The sequence below is a fragment of the Apostichopus japonicus genome, chromosome 1 (assembly GCF_037975245.1).
Source record: "Apostichopus japonicus isolate 1M-3 chromosome 1, ASM3797524v1, whole genome shotgun sequence".
NCBI lineage: Eukaryota > Metazoa > Echinodermata > Holothuroidea > Aspidochirotida > Stichopodidae > Apostichopus > Apostichopus japonicus.
Window position 1 is genome coordinate 20,506,008 of NC_092561.1, and position 20,000 is coordinate 20,526,007.

Below are 20,000 nucleotides of genomic sequence, written 5' to 3' on the forward strand. Positions count from 1 at the left end.
GTATCATGAGTGGAGAGAAGATGCTCAAAGTACTGTTGTCATACCACAATTATTTGCTCCATGGACTAACTAAAGTCATAGCTTTCAACCAAGGCCGCTAGAGCTTAGAAGTTTTCAACTGACATGTCTATCAATCTTATGATATATCTGATGGCTATTACATCCCATTTATTTGCCACCATGACCGTTTAGATTTTTGAGCTAGAACATATCAAATGTTAGCATGATGCTCCTCAACCCAGTGACAGCTCTTGTTGCACCCAAGATTTTCTAAAATACTTTTTTAATGCCTTAACTCATCTCAATTTTCCAGACTTTTCAGACCATCGGTAGTTCATTTCATCCTCTTCAACAGCCAACCAAGAATGATGGAGACTCACAATATGCCAAAAACAAAACACTAGAGTAGGTCACCTTTGGACTATTTTCTGTTAGGAATATTGTCCGGTTATCCTTGCAGGCGGACATACCCTACTCTAATTGTGATACGGTACCTACTGTAACAGCTAAAATTAGGTTAAGATAAACATAGCTACGAAACCCCTACCATACTAGAATGGAATTTACCGTCTACGCTTTGCATTACAGTCAGTTTCCAGTTTGATATATGGCACCTTTGAATGAATATTAATAGGCGAAGATTATGTAGCATTCCAAATGTTCAATTGTTATTAATTTTCACCTCATATAGATATGCGACTTAACAGCCAACCATGATTCAAAATGTATAAAGCGGTGTGGCAATTGACATGTACCTTAGAGTCATCATTATGCCTGATGTGTAACTCACTACTGGATGTGAAATACATATTATGTCCATTACTGTGTTCTGTACGTCAAGTGTAGTCACGTGATGTCATTTTTATTCAATGTCGTATCCTTTCTACGCTTCCGTATAAATAATATTTTATTATCTTGTATTAGGTTACTGATAGAGGCATTTTCCAACTACTGAATGAGAAATACATATCTTGAAAACCAATATAGTGCTAGACTGGACCAGATTTAGAGTACTTATTTAACTTGGACAATGAAAGGTGCTGACCACGTGAGGGCATCTGTAGAAGTGCTGGAATTTTCGTAGATGTTAGCGTTGCGAAGAAGGTTAATTAACCTAAATAAAACATAGCTCTAGTATCAGTTCTTCTCACAAAAATAAACCAGCAACAAATCACCGAAAAAAATCATTAGGGCTACTGCTCTTCCTCAGTTCATTCATAAAATCGTTAACGTTGACATCTTTCTATGATACTTAGACTAATATGATAGTTTTAACATTACATACTGAAATGCAAAGTCCACGCTAACAAGCAGACTCTCAAGGCAAAGCGGTTGACATTTAAGTTACCACAAATTCCATGTTGACTGATGTCATTTTCTCTTTGTACGTTATTTTGTTGCATTTGAGCGTTTGTCCTTGTTTCCCCCCCCCCCCACCCCTACCAACAGAATACTATTTATTGTGCATGTCAACATTTCGATGTATTCAAGAGTTTTTTGAGACATTTGGAATAAAACTTTAATTTGGAAGGTGATCTATCCAGAGGATGACACACCTGCAGAGAAACCTCGTTTCATACTGGGTTTCCCTTTAAATGGCGATCATACCTTTCGAAATTCCTTTTAATGTTCAACTACTTCCTCGTTGTTCTATATACTTTCTTCAAATTATAATATGACTCATCATTATTTTTACAAAGTGCAGATGTGGTACAGACGGTGCTAAATCTTCTGTACTGTTTCTGTATAGAAATGTCGTGCTGAAATACATGAATCTATAAGCTACCGTACAAACGAATTTATAAACAACTTTAGAAAGCCAGCTTCCAGCACGAGCGTGTAAGAATGAAAAACTGTTTCATTAATTTCCGTAAGTTGTCGCATCGTGTACAGATCAGACTATTTTATCATTTTCATTCAGTGTGCAAACGATTAATGTTGTATTACGCTGGGTATCAGTCAGTTCAGCGGTGAACGCAACGTTCCGAGCAGATTATGTTATGATATGGATAATTTTATTACTGAAAACGAATGTATGCCACTGAAGATTACACTACGGTAGAGCCAGTTCGAAACAGAGTTTCTCTGTCTCAATCGATAATTGGATCAACGTGCTATTGAAGCTATAACGTGTACAAATTGTTAGTGCTGGTTTGCGTGTACTCATTAGCTTACTTTTATCTTGAACCGCAGAATTTCCTTTCACCTGTAGACACGAAGGAACACTAATCAAATTATCATGCATGCATACTTCTTTCTGGGATTCTTATCTTTCATCCATTGTTGTATAAGCAGTAGGGAACATTGTTTAGATTCTGACTATCGAGATGCAAGTACAACCGCAGTCATCGGTCAAAATGTCACCTTACAATGTGGAATAGATGGAAGCTGTCCGTATTTTACTTGGTTCATCTACCTTGCAAATACAAGTCGCATTGACCTTTTTGTAGAACAATGCAATAAACGCTATAAAGCATGTCACGAAACAGCATATGATGGACGAAACGTTCTTCGTTTAACTGACATAGATAATCGTGTAGCTGGATATTACCAATGTCTTTGTGCCTCAGACCCAGCATATGCCTTTGGGTGTGAACAATTGAATGTCGTTAATTGCCAATTTGAAGTCCGTGTCAACAACGTTTTGATGGTAAGAATTTGCACATTTTACGAAGACATTTACAGTTAGCTCTAAAATACATTAGACATAAGATTAACAATCGAGATGGGAGAACGTAGCGTTAAGCAAAACTTCACCATGCTCTCCATAGTAATGACGAGTTTAGGATATAACGCTCACAAATGTATTGTTCATCAAAATTCCTTATTTTGGTATTTACATAGATGTTTTACGTCTGATCTTAGTTTCAAGAAAGACAGTTTACGAGTTCGCTTTCAGTGTTCCCCGCTTTCTATCATGAATTAATTAGTATGTCGTTTAGGACTGCGTATGCATTGTTATCATTACCGAACAGGATGTTGTATGTTATTTTTATGATTAATAAGAGTAATATCCTTACTGTGTTATTATATTTCCGTCGATAAACATGCAGCAATGTTTGAAATATATTTTGGTTTCAGTTCAATTCAAGTAATGTTGGTCCCACGCAGACTCATGTTATCAACGTTTCAGAAGGTGAATACATAAGAGTGAAGTGTCCAAAGACCAGTAACCGGCACAACTGTCCAGAAGGTACGTGTTCACTTGAATCCTAAGGAGGGTTTCCAAAACTTAATATGTTTCATAAAACATTTCTTTTAACTGTTATCTGTTCATTTTCTTGGTATGAAATCCACAAATCGTAACAGTTTCCTAGATACTGGTACAGTCCCAATATGCTGTTTGTTTTCCATCGAATATCATTAAAAACCACTCGAACGGCTTGACGGTGACGCTGACGATGAACTTTACTCCAACTGAAAACCAATTAAGTTTCAAAGAAATAAACCCTCGTGTCACTATTCTGAACTAAGAGGTTATCTATTAAAACCACATATTAGCTGGGTTGTACCTAAGTGTTATTCTTATTTAACCATGTCATGTCATTTGTTTAAGAATTCACAAATGGGATTAGGGGGCTGCAAAAAGGGGCATTCATCAAATACCGTATTATACAATGTGCAGGGAAGTTTCACGACGTTACATGACCCCAACTCTCTCCCTGGTGATGGGAAACAATGGATAAAACAGTCGAATATTTGACCTCAAATGTCCAAATTTCAATTTAATTTTCTATTTCAATTTGTTCCCTTAATTTCTTTCTAGTTCCTTCAAGACTTTTCATACCGTGGAAAACGTCAAGAATATAGTCAAAATCTGACGAAAAAAGGGGGTCTGTAGTTGGTATTTCTGATATAAACATTTCGACGGTTGACAAAGAATATGAAATTGGAGAATATATTTGAAATTTGGAGAAGAAGGAAAAATAAAGTACTGACAAATTGAAATTTCAAACGTCCCTTTTGATGCACCGTACCATCTACGAATCTCCTTCTGAGAAATACCCGAAACCACCCGTTTTCCGCCTTCCAAATCACTGGTAATACCTACCTATGCCACAGCTCTAGCATTAACCCACCCCCCCCCCCTTGAACCAAGGGCGCCAAGGAGAAAACCAGAATTAGTATACAAATATGAAGTTAAGATTTTTTCAGTGCTGTCCCAAACAGTTCTAGCAAACAAACCGTTTGGTGCTAGTTCGTTCTTTTATTCTTTCTAAATAAACATCACATGTTTGCTATGTATGGATCGTGCTGTAGATTTCGTGGTGATTACACCTACAAGCATTTGCAAAGTTTTTTTGTAATCACTCCCCAGCTTTTTCCTTTCATTTGCCTGGTTGTATATTGTTTGTATTCTATTAAAGATGTAAGAGTCTGAAATATATGTAGTTCTATGAAACGAAACGAAATCTCTGACTTGACGTAACTAAATTTTGGCTGGCGTTTTTTTCCTCCTGTGGATGACGATTTGTTTATTTGTCAGAGCCTTATACCGCTGTATATCTTTGTATGACTGCATACAGTGTTGTGAAAGATAAATATGAGGGTAAAAGTGGAAGATTGCAAGATTTACCAAACAACAGCTAATACGTAAAATCATGAAAAAAAATTTATCTAGGTTTGCTAATAAACCAGTATTATTTCATTTCTTTAGAGGAACAGAGAAATTCACCAAGTAAAAGCTGAACTTCAAAGATAGCTCACGATTTGTGAAACTGTTTAAAAAAACTCTCATGTTTCAAGATAATATGGAAATTTTCTTTATATTCAAGATTCATCGAAAATGTTCACTGCAACAAGATCTCATCAAAATTGCTTCATCGAATGTAACTGTAGTAGAAAAGGCGCCACATGGGTTACCATCAACGTATTGCAACGTGAAACTCCCACAAATTCATCTTCAACGACCGTAGCCCTACATTATATTGCATCAACCACATCATTGGCGAGTTATAGTAAAGAAGAAATGACAGATGGTAAGACACAAACTCAGTCAGTACCGGTATTGGTATGTCCTCTAACGGTTATTATATTGTTGTCGTGATTGTTTTTGTAATAGTAGCTATAGGTCTATAGTTGTTAATAGTTGCTGTCAGTTTATGCGTCTCAGATTTTCTAAGACTATACAAATATCAAATTTAGAATCATCATTTCCCTAGCAAGTAGTTGTGACTGCTTCTACTTCAGCTATAATTGAAAAGAAATGCATACAATAAAAATGTTGGAAACCATAGTCATGATCGCGTACTGAAGAAATATATAAAATATATATATTTATTTTTTTAGGTTCTTTTAGGGTTTTTTAGGTTGTAACTTCAATTGGAATTTTCACTTTTTAGCATTCAAATTGTACATGTTGCAATCAATCTGTTTTATCGCTTTACTCTTCACCAGTGCTTTTAATAGTTTTTCGTTCTCATATTCCTGTATATATCTGTAGATGGTATATGTATTTACTGTTTTTTGTATTTAATGTTTCATGTCATTATATTTTCTAGATTGTTTGTAAAGCGCACAGATGCATCGCGCGTAGTGCGCTCTATAAGATTTTATTTACATTACATTACATTTATTTCTATGCAAAACAAATAATTATTCGTTGATTTAGCTCACATATATACTATGAACTTTGCTTGTTAAGCATCTGAAGCCAATGGAAAGAACCAAGTGAGTATGTATGCTAGAATATTATCTAATTCCTGTTTTTGACGATTGGTATCCTAATACAGTTTAGCGTTGAAATAGTTAGCTGGGTATTTCTCATGTTTAAGAAACCTTAATGACATTGTCTTTATTGTTTACTTTATTTTTCATGGTCAATTGGCATTCGCTACACCAAAGGCAATCACCAACAACTAACAGCGTGTAAATGTATTCCGGTCGTGGCTGTTCTTCTAGTATCAGTATCAATCCTGGTGCTTGTCGTTGGCGCTCTTTCAATATATATTCGATATTTGAAGACTAATGGATTTCCTAAACCAGTTTCAACAAATAAAGCAATCTTTTCACAACCAGTCGATGGAACGGTTTCTACATATGTTAATGCTGACGCGGGGAAAGCAGCAACGCGTCATACTTGCGTGCCTAATGCTGAAGTCATGGTCTCACCAATGAGCATTACAGACAATCTCGAAGTGAATTGTTCAGCATCTAAAAGTAATGATGCAAACTGCGACGCGTCCGGCTACGAAATCCCCAAAAATATGGATTGTACGAATGAAATAAAGTATGAAACAATAAATTAAGGCGGATTAAAATTGGCATCCAGCGAAACGATCGATATCAAAGAATGCTGCTATGACCGCTACAAGTTGAATTTAATATTGAGTCTGATATCAATTATAAAAATGTATCATTTGCAATGGATTATGTAACCATTAAGCTCAGAATATGAAGAAAAGACTATTGATTCAGAGTATACATACGGTATACATAAGGAAAAGGAATCAAATCTAGTTTAGTATTCCGTATACATTATTGGATCATTTTCTGTTATTTCACTAACAAACTAAACTAACCATCCACGTTTTCTTTTATATGCTTCGAGTAACTTTCACAATTGCATGGAGGAAGCAGTTGTTTTCAAATGACAAAATAAACGAACGCATTGCAAAATTGAATCGTGTAGTCACGAGAACACTTCCCCTAGACTCTGGTAGACTAAACAAATTTGTCACTGGAAGAATTTAAAGGACATGACCTGGATTTTGTTTTAAAGTTGTTGCGGTGTTTTGACATCCATCGTTACAAAACGCTAATGCTCTAAACAAAGTAATGTTACTCTACAACAGAATTTATACGTTAAACTTCATTGGTCATGTTAACTATATTATTACTGTCGTATCATCATCATATATCACGGTCTACAAGGAATGATTTATTCAGAAGATTCACAAGTTTATGTTTCAATGAAAATTGATGAAAAGGATCAGTCTATTGAACAACTAGAATAATGTATAAGCTAATTCTCAATGACAACATAAACCGAATTGATGCATGTTACGTCAAGGGTCTTTACTGTCACCCCTGTAACCACCGTTAAGATTAACGATTCATGTATATCTCCCGTTCCCTCTGTTACAGACCTGGGTGTAATTGTGATGATAAACTCTCATTGATACCACATTTAAATAACATATCTACCGCTCTGCTTCACACGCTGTAAGAAATCTAGCCAATTTGCAAATATCTTGATCAAAATTTGACCGAGACAATTATCTTTGCTTTTGTTTTATACAGACTTGACTGTTATAACAGCCTTTTTTTGGTCTTCCTGATTACCAATTCTCTTAGCATCAGCGCATTTAAACATTGCCGCCAAATTAGTTACCCTCACAGATAACATATACCACTTTAAACATATTCTCCACCAATTTCATTGGCTTCCTGTTTCTGGAAGAGTAAAGTACAAACTTCCCACCCCACTTACAAAGCCATTCGTGGTTTTGCCCCAAACTATATTACTACTTACTCACCTTACAAATTCCAACTCGCTTACTAAGATCTAACAGTGATATTCTCCTAAAACCACCAAAAATTAGTATGGTGAGCGTCCTTTTCAATTTGCAGCCCCCAAACTCTGAAACACTCTGTCTCCCCACCCACATTAGAAATGCCCCCTACAACAGATAAATCATACATCTTCATAAAAACTCACTTATTTACGTGCTACTTTCATTGGACCTTGTAATTGTTTCGATCTTTTCGTGTATCTTTAAGTTTTTGTTCTACTATGCTGTATTTTTGTACTAATTTTTTTTCTTGTAAAGCACATTGAGATCGTCGGTATATTGCGATATGTAAATAAGTATTATTATTATCTCTTTATTCAATATAAACTTTTGACGATGTGTTTAAATATAGATATCGATGACATAATATTCATCTTACAATATGTATTTGTTTTCCTTTGCATTGTGCATAGAAATTGTAAATTATGGCAAGAAAACTTTTTAATATGAAATTTCTTGTGCGGACTGAGATTAAGGAACAATAAGTGTTATAGTTCTTTTAAATGTAAATTCGACATTGACATCGATTCATATTCCTATTGAAACTACTTATCTCAACATTAGATAGGAATCTCGACTGTACGATTGTTATAAGGACAACATTGATGTTTGATATGGCGGAAATTGTACACCGAAGAGACCAGCAAGCTTTATTACATATATATAGGTGTGGGCTGGAGCTTTTTCACTGTTCTGGATTTTCTAACTAACTACTATTTTAAATTATTAATATAAATTAATATATATATATATATATATATATATATATATATATATATATATATATTTATATATATATATATATATATATATGTATATATATATATATATATATATATATAAATATGCTGTTATTTGTTGGTATCAATGCTGCTTCCCCTGTTATAACACATCAATACAAAACAACGAAATTTTGCTAACACTAAGGTTATGAACTTGATAAATTATGACGTACAGCGTTGTTGTCTTGAAAGCAAAGCCACTTTTATCTTAATGTAAACTATGTTTTATTTTAGTAACCGCTTGTACATATATCCCATTTTGTCTGCATGTACTGTTAACGACTTTAATCTTCGTGTCTCAAAATAACAACATCATGGCTTTCCATAATCGTAAAATAAACAGTTTAAAGTAACATGTTTGAGGTATTTCCTTCTTTTATCATTGTTCTATGTTTAATGACAGGCTTGTGTAGTATCTGAGTATTAAAACGTATTAAACCTTTCACCGTGATGTATCGGCGGACGGATTGTACGCTTAGGAATTCAAAATGAATGTCACATTGACATATTGAGAAAAAACACCATCCAACGATATATCTCCAACATATATAATGAAAATATCATATAAACTACGTATCATTCTCACAAACTTCAACTGAGTTTATCAGCACCAATGCCCGCTTCTCGGCCTTTTGGCTAAGATCATGCGTAGTATCTGTACCCTTTCGAGGGGAATGGTGTTGCACACCTGACGATGATCACACAGTCACAGTCCCGATGCAAGGGGACTAGGGTTGAGAGCGGATCAGTCGTTCGGTAGTTTGGTTTTCGTGCCCAGGTTCTTTCGTGGTCGACTTTTTCTTAAAAAGTATGCCCACATGTTAACAAGTATTTAACTCATGTCTTAACTTAACCTTAATAATTTATTTTTCTATTACGCCTTCAATCAATTTATCTAAAAGGGAGAACAAATATTACCGTACTGTCCCTGAAGAAAATATCATTACAGGAGGTAAAGGTTCCTAGAAGCAGGCCCGGAAAGAAATACAAAACGAAAACCCCAATAAAATAGACACGTATGGCTTATAATGACAAAAGTAAGATGTAACTTGTTAATGGGGCCATAAAGACGAATGTAGGTAGTGTCGTTAACATTTTATTGCGCAATAATAGAATCTCTCCAGATTTCCTTTCTGAGATTCTTTGTGTCCAAGGAATAATACGACATTGATTCATATTCCTATTGAAACTACTTATCTCAACATTAGATAGGAATCTCGATTGTACGATTGTCATAAGGACAACATTAAGGTTTGTATTTTCTAACTAACTACTATTTTCAATTATAAATATATATTGACACATATCTATATATATATATATATATCTTTATATATATCTATATATCTATATATTTATATATATATATATCTGTATGTATATATATATATATATATATTTATATATATATAAATATATATACAAATAGATATATATATATATGCTGCTAGTTGTTGGTATCAATGCTGCTTCCCCTGTTATAACATATTAATACAAAACAACGAAATGATGCTAACACTAAGGTTATGAACTTGATAAATTATGACGTAGAGCGTTGTTGTCGTGAAACCTAGGCCATCGTTATATTAAATGTAAAATATGTTTTATTTTAGTAACAGCTTGTACATAGTTCCAATTTTGTCTACATGTTCTGTTTACGACATTAATCCTCGTGTCTCAAAATAACATCATGATGGCTTCCATAATCGTGAAATTAACAATTTGAATTAACATCTGTTTAAGGTGTGTCATTCCGTTGTGTCTTCCTTTGTTCTATGTTTAATGACAGGCTTGTGTAGAATCTGGGTATTAAAAACGTATGGAACCTTTCACCGTGACGTATCGGCGGACGGAGTGTACGCTTGAGAGTTGAAAATGAAGTTCACATTGACATATTGAGAAATGAGTGCAACACCATTCCAACAATATATCTCCGGCATGTAATGACAACATCATATAAACTACGTATCGTTGTCACAAACTTCAACTGAGTTTATCAGTATCAATGCCTACATGTTAACAAGTCTTTAGCACATGTCTTATCTTAAGCATAATAACTTATTTTTCTCTTACGACTTCCATCGATTTATCAAAAAAGGGAGAGAAAATATTATTGTACTGTCTCTAAAGTAACTAATATTACAGGAAAAAACGTGTCTAGAAGTAGGCCCGAAAAGAAATACAAAAAGATAAACCCAAATAAAATAAATATATATGGCTTATAATGACAAAAGTAAGATGTAACTTTTAATGGGAGCATAAAGACAGATATAGGTAGTGCCGTTAACATTTTATTAAGCAATAACTTAATGTCGTCCTTAGGATTAACTTTCTGACGTACATTGTGTCCGTAAGGTGGAAAAGGCCGCCAACTGTATGCATCCTCGTAACATATTTTATTAGTTTCCAAACTTGTAGGAACTGCTACGGAAGCGCTATTTCCTTTTTGGCTAATTATTCAGCGTTTTGTCCTATAAATGGAAAGCGGTCATAGGCATACTGTTGTATAATTGATCATTAGCTGTTTGGCAGTCGTACTCTACAGTTCATCACAATGTGTTCCAAAATGCGTGTGGCGGTATTAACAAATTAAAGGAACGGATATCTTGCAGTTCAATTGCCAAACGTGCGATTCACGGTTCCATCCATTGAGGCCTCCAACCAATCCCGTTCCTTCGTGTTCATTCCAACATTTCATGATCGAAGGCCACTGCTTTAGAATTGCAAGCATATTTCAAAGGTTTCGCCATTGTTTCTCTGCATGGTAGCGCAATCTCAATGATCCGTTCCTTCATGGACCAGCTGCCATTGAGAAATCAAAAAGTAAGCAGCCTGGATAGACTCAAAGAAACGAGCAACAGACAACTCTCCGAGTTGCTCGATCATTAGTACCTTCCAGGAATGAGTTAGGAGTATATTTATTCACTATTGTTGCTAATAATATCGTGCGTTCTGCCGAAGGTTCTTTAAGTTTACCACGCAAATGCAACCATATGAGCAGTAAGTTTGCCGTACCCCATAACGTTTAGAATACAGTGGATAAGCTGAAGTTGAAGATGTGTGGCAATACGGTCAACTCTATAGGAAAGTTTAACTTGTGGTTAAACGCAATTTTTACCTACAATTTTTTTAAACGCGTACAAAACTGCATTTTGAACCTGACTAGCCTCCGTCAGTTGAACAAATAAAACGTATTATTGCTGATAATCATGGTTGGTCAACCTTTTTGTATTCAATTAACAACATAGATAAGTTGATAGACCTTCTTTCTAATTTATAACATAGATAAGTTCATATCAAATTCCGACACCTCATTATCGTCATGAATTTGAATAATTGTGAATTACTCCACGTAATCAAGATGCGGGCTATATATAGTTATTTTAGTTACATAGTTTGGTAGTTAATCAGTTACTAATTTGGTGAGAAAAACAAGGTTAACCATGCTGTCATACGCTAATATGGGTACAGTGGAGAAGTGATAATAAGTTACTCGCTAGTAGCAATCCTTTCCACATGATACAAAACGTAAAGTAGTTGCCAGATCTGAAAAACGCGGGTTGGCTTATTAATACTATATCGTTAATATAAAGCTTTCCGTACATGTAGTACATGATAAACAACGCAGTGTACTGTAAGTATTAGATTCGAATAATACAGTGAGCACCATGTATCGTTGACTACTAAAAGGTAATATCACATATACAAGTTGAAAGAGCCCCCTCAACTTTTCGCTGTCACTAAATAGTCTACGAAAATTTCAAATACAAACTTAAAGAATTATTTTACGTATACGTTTTTAACATTGACCTAGTATCACAATGATGGGAGATGTGTATATCATTTTATGTCAGATCGTCAGTAAAATATGGACTCGGAATTCCGTGAGCAATGTCGAATTTTACACAGTATGATTCTTGTGCTTCGAAGCATATATTTACACGATACTAATTGATATCAAATCGTAATGTCTGTTGATGGTTTCGTTAATATTATGTTTATATCACCATCGAAAACTGAAGTAGGATTCCATTTTTTTCTCAATAATCATTAAGGAACTGAGTCTGGGGTGTGAAGTGAAAAATAAATTCTACCAACGGGTCAGTATAAATCTCATAGGCTGCAGATGATGATTTACATTTTTGAAACTTATCACAAACGTGCAGTCCCTCTGTCTACCATTTTTTTTTATACAAAGATTGGTTAGTCGTTGATTAACTAAGTGCATTTGTAGGCAGATGTATAATGAGTGCAGAGAAGATGTTTGTATTACTGATGTCATATCACAATTAATTGCTCCATTGACTTACTAAAGTCGTCGTTTCCAAGGACGCTAGAGCTTAGATAGAATTAGTATTCGATATTATATTTCTGATATTTCCTACCAACCACATGATATATCTGATGGCTATTACAGCCCATTTATTTGCCACCATGATCGTTTAGATTGTTGAACTATAGGACAGTTCAACTGTTAGCATAATGCTCCTCAACCCAGTGACATCTCTTGCTGCGGAAATTTCTTGTTGCACTCAAGATTTTCTAAAATAATTTTTAATGCCTTAAATCATCTCAGTCTTTCAGATTTGTAGACCATTGGTAGTTCATTTCATCTTTTTCAACAGCCAAGAAAGAATGATGGAGACTCACAATCTGCCAAAAACTAAACATTAGAGTAAGTCATCTTAGGACATGCCCTACCCTAATTTTGACACGGCACCTACTGTAACAGCTGAAACTAAGGTTAAGATAAACATAGCTATGAAACCCCTACCCAAGTACAATGGAATGAACAGTCTTTGCTTTGCATTACAGTTAGGTTTCAGTATGATATATGGCACCTTTGAATGAATATTAATGAGGCGAGGTTTATGCAGCATTCAGAAAGTTTAATTATAATCCAATTTTCATCCCATATATATATATGTGACTAGAGAGCCAACCTTAAGTCAAAATTCATCAAGCGGTGTGACAATGGACATGTAGTTTAGAGTCATCATTTAGACTGGGTTGTAACATAGTATACTGGACATGAGATATATTGTATATCCATTACTGTATCTGTACGTCAAATGTGGTCACGTGAAGTCATACTTTGTTAAATAACGTATCATTTCTACGCTTCCGTATATGTTATTGTTATATTATTATGCTGTATTAGGTATTATACTGCACTGGTAGAGGCATTTTCCAACTACTTTATAAACGTTATAGTGCTAGACTGTTTATACAATCATATAAGTAGATTATGGCCTCATCATCTGTTAAGGTTGAAATGTAGGGTATATATACATCGATATTTTGTACTGGACGAAAACTTCACGAGTTCACTTTCAGCACGGTTAAGAATTATAATAAGCAAAACATTGGAATTACAATGGCCATGTAGAGCACTTCCAAATATGTCTTTATTTTCATTGATAATGCCCAAATAACCGTTTAGTCGAATCAAACACAGAAATCTGCGTGAGAATTTATCTGCAAGTTTCCAAAGTGCCCCCCCCCCCCACTCCAATTTTTTCTTTTATTCTTTATGGGTTAAACTTGGAAGGAGGAATGAAACAACAAAATTCTCGACTCCAGCTCTTTTGAACAATTGTAGATTTACACCAAACTACATAGCATAAATTCCCAGTTTATGGGCCTTGTAAAGTGTTCCCTTTTCGATATCACAACAAGGAAATTTCACTAGAACGTGATCTGCATCAGTTAAAATTTCGACATCAATCAAATCAAAAGTATATAAGGTTTGCATCCATAAGGTAAAGAAAAAGTATCGTGGGATTGCATGTATTGAGTCGTTCTACTCAAGAGAAAGGTTACGAAAGCTAATTGAATGGGGTAGTTGTTCAGTCCTTATAATTAAAATATTAAAATTAAAATTATAAATCCTTTGTAGGTGTTTTGTTACTATTAATACGCTCCTTTTTGGGAACTGTGTCTTCTTGGGCAAGTTGGTAGATGTGATGTTATGTGAATAAATCACTTAATAATGCGCCATAAATCCAGTGCCGAAGGCTTGTTGAAAGCCGCAGTCGAGAACTTAAAGATGAAAATATCTATAAAATAGAAATGTCTTCAGCTGGGATTTGAAACATTTAAATGAGGTGGCCTTCCTGATGTTAAGTGGTAAGTAGGAGCTGCGATTACGAAAACCTTGGAACCACATGAAGGAAGTCTGGCATTTGAAACTTTAAAAAGTGCCTAATAAGAGGACCTTAAGTCATGGGATGGATGATATGGGCCCAAAACGTTCTTCAGGTATGATCCGGGCCATTCCATTCACACACGTAGGTGAGAAGCAGCAGCTTAAATTCAATGCGGGCAGAATTTGCCATCCAATGTAAGTCATTAAACACTGGTGTTATATGACTTAGCTTATAGGACTTTTTGTCACTATTCGTGCGGCGGTGCTATGAATCCGTTGCAGTATATTCATTGATGCATTTGTAATCGCATTGAGCAAAGAATTACCGTAGTCAAGTCGAGATGTTATCAGGGAGTGCAGCAACTGTTCAGTTGCTTGTCTAGTCAGATATCTTCTAATCTTGCTAATGTTGCGCAAATGATAATAAGTTGATGTACAGATGGGTTTTCCGTATCTCCAAATCGACTATTCTTCTAGCATATTTTGGGAAGTTTATCGATTTATAATAAATCGAAGGGTGTTGACAGAATAAATAAAGTTAAACTTTCACTTTACCTGTTTATCATTGTTTCATTTTGCATTTAATTATCAGATAAAATTACTTCCTCATGCTCTTATAGTTAGCCAAAAATAACAATAATGAATCATTGCAAGATATGCGGATGTCCTTTAGATGGCTTTACACAAGTCCCAGTCCTGTTCATTTATCGTTGTAGTCTAATACTATGACGACGTGCATCAACGCTCGGTTTCGTTCAATCGCATAGTCAACTTACATTAAGACGGTGGTTACACAAAAAGACACAGTGTCCTGGAAATATCTTGTTTTATTTGGTGTGCAAAGGTTATATCTATCGAATGCAGTGCCTTCGATTTCCTCTAACACCTGTCTGTGGTGTACAGAAAATGACCATACATTAATAAATGATAACTCTGTTTACCGCAAGACGACCATACCGAAGAGACCTGAGTTATTTTCTCGAAAGACTATATAGCGCAAAATTCGAAATGATCTTATAGTTTCAACGGAGCGATGAATTCATCGATAATATGGTTCTGTAACGCTGATGCAAAATTATTTTACTTTACTGTTTGGTCCAATTAATTGCATCTGTGCAACACGAGAGAAAGACGCAGTATGAATATTTGTATTGTTCTTGGATTATTTTGTTTCTTCCACTGCTTAAAATGCATCAACTGCCGTTGTGTTCAATCGGATTATGATAATAGGAATATAACTGCAGTAGTTGGCCAAAATGTAACATTTAAATGTGAGCAGTTAGCAGGTTGTCCTAGGTACGTTTGGCGCATCTTCCCTGCAAATGCAATTCCACACGTTGACATCTCGGATGATATGTGCAACACAAATTATAAAGTTTGTGCTACGGAAAACCGCAATGGTCGAGAAGTTCTCCGTTTAACTGATGTCAGTGAGAATTCAGCCGAATATTACCAATGTACATGTGCCCATCCAAACCTACCCCCAACCGCCTTTTCTTGTAACCAATTGATCGTTGTCTGCCAAGCTCAAGTGACTGTCGGAGACCTCTTCATGGTAAGATAATTATGCTAAATAAAAGGAACAATGTTATATGAAATATACTTCATAAACGTAGTAGCCTACGACTACGTACAGCGAAAGTAGTGTTCGAGCAGAACCAAAATATTCCCTTTTTAAAATTGTTGTATGAAGATGGTTTCTTCTTTTTATGCACATTTTTATTCCATATCGCAAAGCCTTACGTTTTTTTTATTATGAACGTTTAAACTGATTTCAACGTTTTAAATCAATTTATTGACAAGATTGGTACCAAATTAAGACATAACTTTTAGCCAACTATTTTTGTCATTTATTCACTACATTAACTGATACTTTGTAATCAAGATTTTTCAAAATAAAATATCCGTAAGTTTTACGAATTGATTATACAATATTTTTTTGTCTACGATTATTATTATTATTTCTACGAAAATCCGTTATTTGTTCTCCTTTGTGCGTTTATTGGTAGACTTTCAATGGCAGTCATACTGGTTCAACAGAAACATCCGATATTGACATTCCTGAGGATGAACTTGTGCAAGTTAATTGTCTGGGGTTGAGCACGTTTACAACATCCTGTTCAGAAGGTAGGTGGATTGGCCATGATATAATCTTTTCAAAAAATATCATTCATACATTACATATGTAGGTTTCATCATTAAGAAATAATCCTGTTATTCAAATATTAAGATAAGACTGTTAATCAGTATAAACTGGTCATCTTTCATTTTATAGCATTGAATTTTTTATTTCGTCAAGTGTGTCAGGATTTGTTGCAATTGCACGGTAAAAAAGTGTAAAATACAAGAATCCACATATTCCAGTCTGTGTCAAAGTAAATATGTTTTGCCTTTGTTTAAATCAACCTGAGGCGACATGCTCACCACAGAGTAATATTGAAATGAAATTGGCTTCATGAGAAACTTCAATGAACGAAATGTTTCTTCTTTCAAGGTTCATCGACATTCACTGCAACAAGATATCATAATAATTGCATCATTTCATGTCAGTCTGCTAAAGGCTGCATTACAAAGATTACCATGAACGTTTTGAACCGTGAAACAACCACAACATCATCAACGCATCACAGAGCATCAACAGAAGCAGCCGAACATCACACAGCCTCACATATTGCATCAACAAAAGCAGGAACGAGTTATAGTAAAGAACAAATGTCAGATGGTGAGACACATAACTCAGTCATTACCGGTACTTATAAGTCCTCTAACGATAACTATGTGCTGTCGTGATTGCTTTGGAAATAGAAAGCTATATTACTGTTGATAGATGCTGTCGGTTTATGCCGCTATCCCAGTTTCTTCTAAGACTAAACAAATACAACATTTATAATCAATATTTCCTAAGTGATGGTCATTAGTTGTGACTGCTCCAACGTCAGCAAAAATTGAAAAAGGAAATGGAAATGCCATAGTTATGATCGTGTATTGAAGAAGAGCTATTATTATATGCAAAACAAATCCTTATTCCTTGATTAGGGTCACATACTATGACCTTTGCTTGTTAACCCCTTCATTCCCAATTGTGATCATATAATTGTCCCCTGGGGGAAATATATTTACACATTGTGATTACTTAAAATTTGGTCATTTTTGTCAACAGGGACCCAAGTATTGACAGAAAGGTATTGAAATGAGGTTTTAATTTTTATAATTTTTTTTATAATTGAGCTAATTAGATATGTAAATATGCAAATGAGGTTAAGATACATACACTGTACTTTTTTTTGGCCCATTTGAAATTATTTTGATGAAATCTGCAGGACTTTGATAGTTTGATGAGTTCAAGACATGTTATTTTATAAGTAAAATATAATTTGATGTTGAATGTGAGGAATATGACTGATTTTTCCTCCAAACATACATATTATGTAATACAATGGTAATCAAGCGTAACGATGAGTCATATAGGCCTATTGCGCGACAACAGTACATCATACATGTATACACAATACATAGTGTGTGCATGTGGCTTACCACATCAGGATTTCATCGTCAGAATCTTCTTCAGATTCAGCGATGTCGTCATCCTCCAACGACTGGATGGTCAAATTGCCCATAAAAATAAGGTCTAACGCCTCTTAGTAGTATTTAGCCATGATAATATGTGCTAAATAGTTACCGTTTCAATTAAGTGAGTGATAACATTTACCCTACTGTGGTTGACCGAAATTCTATTGCATAAAAATGCTCGACTTGAATTGCTAAGGATTTCTCACAAAGTGGAGGCGCTATTGCTAAATTGTTTCTATGTAGAATTGAAGTTCAGTGTGGCGCTTCTGGAGAGCTAAAAATCTTTTCTGTAGGGTGAGGCATTCGTGAGAAATATTTTCGGAAAGTTGACCGTTTCTTGGCCTTAACATAGACCGAAAAACGTTATTTTTGACATATTTTCCCCAAATATAGAGCCATCTCTCTACATATGCATGTGAGGCTCCTGATTTGATTCCTTGTATGTCTTAGCTAGTTGTATGAGATAGGGTCAGTTGACTTGAAATTTTTCACTGTTCTCACGATTTTTTTGAAAAAAAAGGTCAAAACGACCGTTTTTTTTTAATGTAAACAAATCTTTGAAGGCAAAAAAAAAGGTCCATATGACCCCTTCGGAAAAGGTTGTTTATTGTAGCAGGCTGTCTAATGTGCAAAATAAAGCTATCGGAAGCTCTCTAGTGTATTCCTATCTCGAGTAATGATTTTCTATAAGCATGTGTTCACATATGTTCACATATGTTCACATACGGGCAATCGGGTGTAAATTGTTGTAAATTGCAAGTGAGTAAATATGGATTACGTATAATTGAATATTATCTATTTCCTGTGTTTGACGATTGGTATCCTAATACAGTTTAGCGTTGAAATAGTTAGCTGGATATTTCTAATGTTTAAAGAGACCTTAATGGCATTGTCTTTATTGTCTTCTTTATTTTTCATGGTCCATTGGCATTCGATACACCCTCCCTCAACGGCAAACACCAACAACTAACAGCATGTAACTTCTTTCCGGTCGTGGTTGTTCTTCTAGTATCAGTATCAATCCTTGTGCTTGTCGTTGGTGCTCTATCAATATATATTCGATATTTAAAGACTAATGGATTTCCTAAACCAGTTTCAACGAATGAAGCAATCTTTCTACAACCGGTCGATGCAACGGTTCCTACATTTGCTAGTGCTGACGTAGGGAAAGCAGCAACGTGTCATACGTGCGTACCTTATGCTGAAGCCATGGTCTCACCAATGAGCTTTACAGACAATCTCGAAGTTAATTATTCAGCAAATGAAAGTAATGTTCCAAACTGTGACGCGTCCGGCTACGAAATCCCCAAAAATGTGGATTGTACGAATGAAATAAAGTATGAAACAATAAATTGAGGAGGAACAAATTGGCATCAATCCAAGCGATTGAAATCAACGAATGCTTCTTTTAGTGCTACAAATTGAAATGAATATTAATTTCGACATCAATCATTAAAATGTATCAATGGTAAAAGCAAAATGCGGCAAAAACGATTTAAACTATTTAATTTCAACGGATTACCGTGGTCTAACATGTTTAGGTCTATGAAAAAGTCATTGTACAACTTGTGAATTATTTCCATGACAAAGATCAGTTCTCAAGGTTAAATCGTTATTGCCCCTTACTAATGAACACATGTAATGCGTACCGTTGGTAATTCCTGACCAACATCATTCGAAATACTCATAACGGTATAAATTCGTGGAGACTATTCCAACATAAAAACAAATAAGGTACACCTGCATAAGCCATCGAATATAAATAATGCTTGGACAGTGAATAAACATCAAGATAGACCAATACTATACAATCTAAGCCTCTTACGTATATTTAGGTTAGAAGTTGGGTTTCACGTTGTATTGTAGAGAACGTCAACTTGGATAAAATGAGCGCGTTTCTAGGCCAATATATGTCTTTTTTGTATCGAAATGTTTCATGTAGAAGTAGGTAAGACACCAATACCAACAGACTAGCATCAGGTAATG

The 20,000-nt window shown here is 35.0% G+C and overlaps 2 protein-coding genes across 6 annotated transcripts in view; both read left to right on the forward strand.

Moving 5' to 3' along the window:
* LOC139971037 (uncharacterized) overlaps positions 1–8,248 on the forward strand; it is a 42,913-nt gene extending 34,665 nt beyond the window's left edge. Inside the window, exons 1-5 of one of the 2 annotated variants that reach the window (XR_011794302.1) lie at positions 1,803–2,650; positions 3,082–3,193; positions 3,767–3,833; positions 4,776–4,979; positions 5,845–8,245. Coding sequence is in view for 1 of the 2 variants with exons in the window: in XM_071977195.1 (XP_071833296.1) it covers positions 2,599–2,650; positions 3,082–3,193; positions 4,776–4,979; positions 5,845–6,248 (772 nt within the window). In the remaining variant the exon portion in view is untranslated. Of the gene's footprint in view, positions 1–1,802; positions 2,651–3,081; positions 3,194–3,766; positions 3,834–4,775; positions 4,980–5,844 lie in introns of those variants that run through there. The other variant, XM_071977195.1, reaches the window with a different exon arrangement.
* Positions 8,249–15,159: 6,911 nt separating this feature from the next.
* LOC139971018 (uncharacterized) overlaps positions 15,160–20,000 on the forward strand; it is a 62,134-nt gene continuing 57,293 nt past the window's right edge. The window contains exons 1-5 of one of the 4 annotated variants that reach the window (XM_071977181.1): positions 15,185–15,999; positions 16,454–16,571; positions 16,939–17,166; positions 17,605–17,626; positions 18,988–20,000. The exon at positions 18,988–20,000 is cut by the window's right edge and continues 1,872 nt beyond it. In XM_071977181.1, the coding sequence (XP_071833282.1) occupies positions 15,583–15,999; positions 16,454–16,571; positions 16,939–17,166; positions 17,605–17,626; positions 18,988–18,994 (792 nt within the window). In that variant the 5' untranslated portion in view covers positions 15,185–15,582 and the 3' untranslated portion in view covers positions 18,995–20,000. The other 3 variants (XM_071977165.1, XM_071977187.1, XM_071977175.1) reach the window with 3 other exon arrangements.